At 35.2% G+C, this 10,346-nt stretch overlaps 1 protein-coding gene across 1 annotated transcript in view; it reads left to right on the top strand.

Moving 5' to 3' along the window:
- The first annotated feature begins 347 nt into the window (after positions 1–347).
- LOC116511972 (cadherin-7) overlaps positions 348–10,346 on the top strand; it is a 109,524-nt gene continuing 99,525 nt past the window's right edge. The window contains exon 1 of the mRNA XM_032222233.1: positions 348–557. Coding sequence (XP_032078124.1) covers positions 348–557 — 210 coding nt within the window. The remainder of the gene's footprint in view (positions 558–10,346) is intronic.

Below are 10,346 nucleotides of genomic sequence, written 5' to 3'. Positions count from 1 at the left end.
ACAGCATTCAGCAGGTTCAAATATTACCCCTAGCTCATATCTGACTGATCTGACATATGAAAGTTAAAAGAAATGTAATTTTCATGTACGTATATCTGACAACAGTTCTCCTCTTTATTTTTCCCTTTTCTTTTATAGGTACTTCTTATGCTGTGTCTCTTGTGAAGAATGTTCAATAGTGGAGAGTGATTTTTTTTTAACCGAATACAAGTCGTTACCTCTGGAATCCCAGTGGATGTCTTGCTAAGCCAAGTGGAACTTTGCCCATTCTTTTCTCAAGTTTTCTTTTGTTTGTTTGTTTTGCTGTTGTTGCTTTATTTTTTCCTTGCACAGGGAGAAGAAGAAAAATGAAATTAGGCAAAGTAGAGCTCTGCCATTTTTTGCAGATACTAGCTCTTTTCCTCTGTCTTTCTGGGATGAGCCAAGCAGAACTGCCAAGATCAGGATCAAAGCCCTACTTCCAACCTGGGAGATCACGAACCAAACGCAGTTGGGTTTGGAATCAGTTCTTTGTCCTGGAGGAATACATGGGAAGCGATCCTCTTTATGTAGGAAAGGTAGGAGAACTTATCTAATTTTATATGACACAGCTTTTTGCCTAATGAAAACCATTACAATGTGATTCTGAATTGTGTTGATAAAGTGCCATCTTCAACCAGCTGTCATGTTGCTCTGTGTAGGCTATAACTCCCAAATGCCTACTCAGAACAGAAGATAGATAAAGCTATATGAGACTGATAATGCAAGGACTCCAATTTTAAGCAATTATTTTACTTGCAGACGTCTCTGAGAATGTTTACTTCAAAAAGTAACCGGCAATATGACTTTTATGTCCCCAAATGTTTACCCATTACTAGGGTGCTTATGTTCCTATATAGTCTCAGAGTTGCACTGCATTGGAGAACTACAGCATTACATGCCTATGGAGATTCTCAGCATCCAGGTCATTGTTGTCTCAAAGGTGCTTTTTGAAGAGGCAACTGGACTTCCTTATTTTTGTTTGAGGACATTTCACTTCTCATCTAAGAAGCTTTTTCAGATTCTCCTTGGATGAGAAGCAAAATGTCTTCAAAGAAAAACAAAGTCCAGTTGCCTTATGAAAACACACTTCTGGTATAGCACTACATGCTCGGGGAGTACAACTATAATATCTGGAGGCCATGGATTGTCTCTTCAGTTTCAACAACTCAAGAACCACATTGAGTCAAATAATAAGGGGACATTTAATATCTATGTTCATTCAGTTGATTATGCTAGCAATAGCTGGCAATGACTGGTGCACTGGGACCAGATTAGTTAAATATGTTTGTTATTACTGAAGAAAACACTGGCTTAAGTAAATTAAGTTAAGTCACCTGGTGACCTACATGACATATCTATATAATTTTCTTGCCATGATTGGAAATAGTTGCCATTTGCTTCTTTGAAAATGCTTTTGCAACCTCCTTAACCTATTCTATGACACTCGGATTTCATGATGGTAGCCATCCAATTACTACGCCAACCCTTCTTAATTTTGTAGATTATTCAGAGTGAGTAGATGCTACCCACTTCTGAGGTGAAAATGATTTCTTGATGGTTTTTGTACTTAAGCAAAGTGTTGTCTGGCATGCAAATAAGGGCACAATAATCTAAGATTCAGTTCACATGTGTTTGAAGCTGTGCAACACATATGTGGAAATGCAGGCATGTCAAGCAGGGTACATGGACCATAGTATGATAATGTCCGTATTTTGTTTGGTTGCTCAAGCATGCAACCTTAATGTTCCTTAATCTATTTTCTTTTGTCTTTGGTACTGATAAGAATCCCAAAGGTATGAGTTTTGCATTTCAATAGTTTTTGCTGTTATCGTACATTTCCAAATAAATGAGCAAGCAAAGTACAGCATCATAAAAGAAAATCTGGAACCTAAACAAGCTGAATGATAAATGGGTTTCTAATCATATGACATTATTGCTGCAACCCATTAACCAATTTAAAACATCAGCAGAAATTTATAATAAGGAAACTAAAACAGTTCAATATATACACCTAAGATTAGAACCAGCTCCAATTCTAAATGGAGGAAGGACACCACAAGGGAGGAGGCAGAATCCAAAATCTGTGTTTGGGATTCATAACTGCAAATAAATACACTGCAAACCCCAACCATTCACAAGTAATTGGCATGGTTAGCAGCTGATCATCTTCAGTGGAATGACAATTTGGGAAAGGGAAGAATGAATAGAAAACTAGATGTTTTCAGGTTCCACATATGCCCTCAGAGTAGCCTTGGATCAAATAGCAAGGCAGCTGTTTACAATTTGAAAGCAAACTCAAAACAATTGTGAAGGAAATAACACCCTATGCCCTAGTTATATCTACCTATAGTTTTAATGCTTGGCTTCACAATATCTTATTCCTGCAAATGGTGCAAGTCTTAACAGCTGGAGGTTACGTAATTTTTTCCCCTTGTCTCAAACTTTTACTAGTCTGTCCTAAAGTTAATCATAATGGAAATCATTATAGGTGTCAAACTCATGGCATCAAGGTGGCATTATATGACATATCGGGATTTCCCCCCCCCCTTCCCTAAACTGAGCATGGGCATGGGACACATCTGGCCCATGGGCTGTGAGTTTGACAGCCCTGATGTAGTAAGTAACTTTTCATCTCACTTTGCTTTTAAGCATCTCTTCTTCCCAAGATACCAAATGCTCATTGATACCCTCATCAGGTCTACAGCTCAGATACTTTTTCAACTTCTCTGCCCCTAACCACCACCACCCCCACCAGCTTTCACAGCTGTAAAATGCTTTCAGGCCTGTGACAATGCTCTATCCTAGGCCATTTCTTTCCTTGTAAAGCTTATGGTCTATTCTTTCCAAAGACTTTGATTGTGATTATACATAACCAGTCCAGGCTACCTGTTGTAGCTCTGTTCTATAGCTCTTTAATGACAGATTGATAAAAGGGCATTGGAAAATGTTGTGAATGATTTGAAAATAGTTTGGATAGTATTTTGTTTTCTTACCTATCTTTGTATCTTATCCTGTAAGAAGGGGTAACAAAAATTCCTCACTGCATCCCAGTCTAGCAACTTCTCCTAATTATTAAAAGGATTATAATGGTGCTTAGAAAGATTATCCTTTTTCAGAAAAAGGCCATGCTCAGCAGGGAACTCACTAGCTAATCATGCTATTGTATTTCTTTTCAGGTTAAGCAACTTTATGCAATATGCAGGAAAGGAGTAAGAAATAGGAAGGAAAAGAATTGAAAGACTTAAAATAAGAGACAGAAAAAGAAATATGAAAGGGAATATCATTTAATTCATAGATACAAATCTCTCTGGCCTTCTTGGCCTTGATCCATAAAGTCTTTCATATGCTATAGATAAAAGATAGACCAGGTTATACTTCTTAGTCACTTGTGTGGTAAAGGTCATATTTAGGTCAATATCAGTGAAACACATTTGCAACTAAAGCCCTATTTTATTTCAAGAATATTCATTTTTTTTCTATGCAAGCCAGGATCTTTAATCTAGAGAATATTTATCAACTAGGAGGTAGATGCAATAAACTTAGTTGCATATTTCTAGATTCATATTAAATATAAAATATATTTTTATTTTATTTATTTAGCAAATCTATTTGTCACCCATGTCATGGTTCAAGGCAACATTGAAACATTTTATGATATTGTTTGTGGGATTTGAGCAAACCAAAGTGAAATAAGGAAGTAAAATAGTAAAATGATATGCTTAGGATCCTGTTGTAGAAGGAGTAAGACTTGAAGAAATGATACTTTAAATAAATTTGTGACATTGGTTACAATGGTTCTTAAAGGCTTGTGAACCCTTGAAAATTTTCAATGTTACTGTTTCAATAGGATCTAAAACGTGATCTGTTCTCCACATCAGTCCTAAATCTAGACAAAGATAACCCAATTAAACAAATGAATAGAGAGCATCTTTATCCCCACTTTAAATCTCATAGCCAGTGAATCTGGAACTAGAATTACTTTGCCTGTTCATGAATATAAGACCATGTGTGTGCAATACCCTCTCCCTCCCCCCCTCTCTCTCTGCCTCTGCGTCTCTGTCTCTGTCTCTGTCTCTGTCTCTCTCTCTCTCTCTCTCTCTCTCTCTCTCTCTCTCTCTGTGTGTGTGTAAAGTAAATATATGGAAGTTTTTCATTCAGGGTAAAACTTTTCACCCTTAGGTTTAGGAACATGAATTCTTTTTATTTTCTACTGATAAAACATAAAAGAAAGTGCTGAGATATTGGACCTAATATTTATGGATTTTTGTCTTTCTTTCCTCAAGTATAAAGCCACTACAAAGCTGCCACCTGTCTTCCATTCCAATTATAATATTAAAGACTCATCATGCATTTTCATTTTCTACCATCTCTAGTGAAGGGGAAACAACTTGATAAATGACTAAAGTTATTGATTTGAGTTATTTTTGTGAAGGTTTTACTGATGGAGTTGTAATAAAAAATATAAATTCAGTTCAGTTGTTAGTAGTACACCTATGAAGTCCTTTAAGATAGCTCTACTATATTTTGGCCAGCTAACTCTGGTCAATAAATGACCACTGAATCCTTTCATATGGTACAACCTATCAATTGCATCACCATGTTTCATACAAATATGAATATCACAACAATGAGCCCAGAATAGACGTACCACAATAAAAAATAAAATGAAAATGCAAGTTAAAAACTTGCCCTTAATATGCATTAAATGTACTCACTTTCTTTTCATTATAAACATTTATGATCCCTTTTCCACATACTCTTCTTCTCAATAATCCTAAATCAACTCTAACCAACAAAAGCTAACACAATCTAATGCTTAGACAAGAAGGGATTGACCAAACTATCAGCTTTACTTCTGGTAATTTAACCTTTTGAAACAATGTGCTTCTATATTTTAAGCCTATCTCATGAGAATCCACCAACTGTTGGTCTAAATACCATTTAATTTTAATGATTTTACTTTTCCAGTAAAATAAAAAACAAACAGATAGGATCAAGGGTCAAGGAGGATTTTGAATCTGTGAAGTATATCATCTTACTGAAAAACTGCTGAGATAATGGTTAGAACTCTCACAACACTTAAACGTTGACCTTGCTGATAATAATTGTAGTGCAATTACTGGACTATTGGAAGCCACTGGTTGTCTTTGGCACATAAAAGGAGTGTGTCTGTTTCTCATCTAGGCCAGGCTGGAATGGAGAACTTGAAATGCAGAGCATCTTTTTTTTTTGGGGGGGGGGGAGTTGGAAGACAATCCCCATTGTCTAATACAGAGATTTTGAAATGATGGAAGTCTAAATTTTCACAAGAATGTAGGAAAAGCATGAAAGAATGTGAATGCAGTTAATTTCCTTTCACTAGACCTTTTCTTCTTAATCAGGGTTATCAGGATACCCCCTCCTTATTAACATTGCCTCACAAAAATTGAATCTCTGCACTAACTTGCTTATTCTAGTGGAGACCACTGTCCATGGTGCTGTATTCTCTAAAGGTAAATGCTACTGACTGAATGGTTATTAATCATAGCATTTTTTTTCTTTCTGTTGAGAAAAGTAGACTAGTAATTTTCTCTTTTGCCGTGCTCACCTTTTTTCCCTCATGCTCTTAAACATTTTTTTAATTAACATACTCTGAGTATGCATTGGAAGACCCATGGAAGTATAGCTGGATTTTACCAAATTATGTTTAAAATCAGTGCAACATGTGATATAATGTGGTTCAAAATGTGATTTTGGGGTAATTTCAGAGATACTGAAAGTCAATACATCTATATTCCACAGACACAGGTAAGTAAAGAATTTAGAAAAGGTTAGATACAGTACAAATCTTGTTAGAGCTTGTGATGTACATGTGGTTCAGAGTGTAGCATCCTAAAGTTGTAGAATGCTATAGCTAAACTTTTCTATTTCATGAGAAGTAGGATAGGGTAGAGGGAAGGAATTTCTATTAACATTAACAAAAAGATTTCCCTTAACTCCTGTGCAATGTAAGGCAATGAATCCAAATTGAAGTACCTAGTACCTAATATGGGAAAGAATTTATTCTTTTCAATCTATTCATGGTAGTTCTGATCCAAACCAGAACCCTGTCACTTTACCCTTTGTAAACAAACAAGCCAACAAAAGCATTGGATCATCTCTGTGCAACACAACTATTGTATTGCAGTGCTGCTCAGAGTTGGCAAATTCCCACTGTGGAACTTTCAACTTCCAGAATTGTAAGTCCTAGCATGCTAGCTTGGAATCATGGCAACTGAAATCTATAGAACTAGAAGTTTTCAAAGTTCATGGTTAGACTTTCAGTATGTTCTGAGTTTTCATTCTGTTATAATTTTGTTCAGGACATGTTAGTGCCTTGGGTGCAGGTAAAATATACCATATATTTCTTTCAATGTATGATTTCATAGTAGGGGGAAAAGGGTAACCAGCCTTCTATCTTGCACACCTATTTTTTTAAACATTTTTCAATACCAGAAAACAGTTGTAAGCTGTTTCCTCTAAAAGCTAATTGCTTGGTTTCATTGTTTATTACTATGTTAAGTTGATTAGTTATTTTATTACTATATTGTTCATCAATATTGATCTGAACATTGGAAAGGATTGATTATTAGTCTTTAAAAATAAAGATAAGTATGTTATACTTTGTAAGAGCCAATTTGGTGTAGTGGTTTAAGGCATTGGGAAAGAAACCAGGATACAATGGGCTTTAGTCTCATGTTAATCACAAAGGCAGTGGGTGACCTTGGGCTAGTCACAATTTCTCCCAGCCCTAGGAAGGAAGCAATGACAAAATACTTCTGAAAAACCTTGACAAGAAAATGCAGGACTTTATCATGGCATCTCTGAGAATTGGATATGATTGAGCAGGGGGCGTAAAACTTTAAGTATAGGTAAATATATTTATTTATTCTGCATTTAATTAGAATTATTATGTGGAATCTTTACTTTAGATTACAGTTTTATTTCCTGAAATCTTAACTATCACAAACATAGATTACAATTGTGGTGGTGTTTAGCATAGAGAAATCAAACTCTCTGAAACTGGTTGGCTAAAAGTGAGGACTGGGGTCACTATCCAAAAATAAAGATTAAAAAGTTAAATTTGTTTTATTTAGGATTTAAAATATAATCCTAAGGAACCTGAAGGGGCTGGGTTCTTGAGGGAAAGAAAATAAGAAAAAATAAGAAGCTTATCTTCTATCGTAAGACTATTTGCACTCTCATTAGGAACATCCTTGCCTTTTACAATTGGTCTCAGTATGCTGTTGTCCAAAAGTGCTAAAAAAAGTGAAAGTTGAATAAAGGATAATTTATTGCATTGTTCCTTCTTTCTCTCATCTCCCATCATTCCATCAGCAGCTATATATAACCTTGTTTGCAGAGTTTTCATTACTGGTGGTAATGTACGATAATTGAAAATTGAAGTTTTTATAAAACTGGCTGGATCTGGGGAGCCTGGCATTTAAAATCAGATAATAAAACAGTATTTAGTCTGAATACAGATTAGAAAATTTTATTGGGCCTTCCTGAAGGAAGGGCAAGCTAACACAGTAAATTTGCAAATCCCCCTCCTACTTATTTTAAGAACTTTATTTGCATTACTAGCACAGCTGTTTACATCTAATTCCGAAAGTTAAAGTAGACAACTCCATAGATTCTTACATATGGGCAATACATAACTGAGAATGCTATGCTGATAAATGAAAATACCATAATTTTTGTGCCAATACATAATTGCTGCAAAAGAACAGAACATGGTTTAAACAGGCGTAATATATGTTATGTAATACATATCAGCAATGTAATATTATAATCACAGGAAAAAAATATGCTACCAGCAATAGAGTTCTACAATTCTGAGTACAGCATTCTTCATTTGCATCACAGAATACTAAAACTTTGAGTTTCCTTAATGGACTAAAGGAAGGACAATAAACTGAAGCTGAATATCAAGGAAAGCTATTGGCAACCAGTTCATCTTACCAATGAACTGTCTATATACTTGGTGGCAATTATCTTCTGCCTCTAGAATATTAGATGAAAATGGTGGTAGATATAGCATTACTCTGAAGGCTAAGGGTTGCAAGATATGAAGGCTTGTACATCAAATATGAACTTCTGTGACAAAATTAGCTTGGTTACAGTTATGCATATTGAATTTCTTCAGTAAAGTTTTGTCATTTGTAACCTATTCAGGATGTACATCAGGTGACCCACAGTGCACTCTTATTTGAGAGTGAACCCCATTGTTTTCAGTTGATTTACTTCCAAAATGTACTCATATCTAGAGGACTGGATTGCGTGCTCATTTAGATCTGAATATCTCAGCCATAATGGGTACATACTGAGCTGCTACACTTGAAGTCGTTGGCAAAATTCCCATTGATCTTTTCTTGAATCAAAAAAGGCATATAAATAGCTGCATTGCTCTTTAAAAATAATTGGAAAAAGGGTGTAAAATAAAACAAGCATTCTAAAAACAGTAAAAAGACTTAAATTACACACTTTATTGTATAAGCATGATGTGTTTATAAAGCAAGCTATATGTATTGACAGAAGGCCGTTCAATGCAACTGTAGTACTTTACATAAAAGCTTTCTGAGATATCTTGGAGACAGAAGGCTTTAACATGAGCATGTGAAAGAGGGCAATGGAATCCTGAAACTATTTACCATATGTTTCGTAGTTATAGTAATAAGACTCTGCTCAGATAGCTCACATGGATAAAACAGAAAAGCATTTGTGCCAGGATGAGATTGACAAATTGAATCAATTAGGATTAGAGATGGCTTAGACAATCTAGTGAAAACATTTACAAACTTTGTGAAAAGAAACCTCAGAATGATCATTCACCACGGTTGGAGCAAGCGCTATCGACTTTAGACATATAATAAACAAACACAAGTTTAGAGAGAAATTGATATTACAAAATTATATTTTACGGGAGAGGGGAGCAGGATTTGGAAGTTATAATGGCTTCTTTTAGGAGATGTCTGGTGAGAGGCTAGTAGGCACATTAACAAAACTAGAATGAAGATAGATTTGAAGTAGGCAGGAGAGAAAGGAAAAACCTGGTTTAGTTTTCTGTTGGTGGAATAACTAATGAAAATAAGTAGTTTCTTATCTGTTATTTTGAATACATTCTTCCACTTTAAATAAAAAGTTAACTATTGAGTGTAGGTGGAGCTCACTGTGTTTAACTAGAGTTCATTATATAAGTCTAACTGCTATTGCTATTTCATTTAGAGTAGATAGCAGAATAAAAAATATGGAGGATTAGATTAGAAAACTCTTTAAATTCAATCAGTGATGTTTGGGAAACCTTTGCGTGTGCTGAAATGATATATCCTTCATCAAATACTTTGTAGGATAAGTTGTGTCTGAGTTATGGGATCTAATCAAGGGAGTCTGCAGGAAAATCCCAGCTTCTTGGCAGCAAGATAGTTTATAATATGAAGCTGGAAATGTTTCTCGCAGACTCTGAGCTCTTTCAAGAATTGCTCAGACAGCACAATTTGAATGTTAATGAAGATTCAGCAAACCCACAAGACCAAAATATAACAGCACAAGTCATTTCTATAATTTCCCACTGTTGTATCGTTAATGGAACATAAATCCACTATAACACCAGCAATTAACAATCATGACTAACTTACAAGAAACGCTGGGAGAAGGGCATAGCAAAATACAAAGTCATGCCATTTTTATTGTTTCAGGTGAGAGGAGAACAGCTAATGCACCACTGTCTCAAATGTAATCTATTAATGTCTTCATTTGCACTGTAAATGCTGCAAGGTGCTTTGTTAAGTGAACAGGTCTCATTTACTTATATGGAGGAGATTTTCATTTATTTCATACTAGGAGTATTAGCAGCATAATGGGATGACAAATCTTCCCTCTAGGACGGGTTCAAAAAGCCTGACTCTGCCTGATAACACTGAATATTGACAGGGCACATACAACATTGTTATATTTTGAGACTTTTGATTTTTCCACTTCAGGTTTTACAAGATATCTTCCTCCCACTTTTCCAGGTGACTCATCAGAACCGCCTGTTCTATTCCCAGCTTCTTTTCCAAAAATGTGAAGTTTATGTACTTTACTTATAACTATGATATTTGGTTTGCTTTTGTTTGATTTCCAGTGTGCATTATGGTTCCATTATTTATAATTCTCTATTCGTTTTTTTTAAGTTAACAGACTACATTCTAAAATTTGGAAATATGCAAGTTTTTGAGAATGCAAATTGGTTAATTTCATATCAAAATATAACTGAAGCATGCATCTTATTTCTGTAGTTCCAGACTCTCCTTGTGACAGAGATA

This window comes from Thamnophis elegans, chromosome 8 (genome assembly GCF_009769535.1).
Source record: "Thamnophis elegans isolate rThaEle1 chromosome 8, rThaEle1.pri, whole genome shotgun sequence".
Classification (NCBI taxonomy): Eukaryota; Metazoa; Chordata; class Lepidosauria; order Squamata; family Colubridae; genus Thamnophis; species Thamnophis elegans.
Note: the sequence above shows the minus strand (reverse complement) of the source record. Positions and strands in the feature narration are given on the sequence as shown.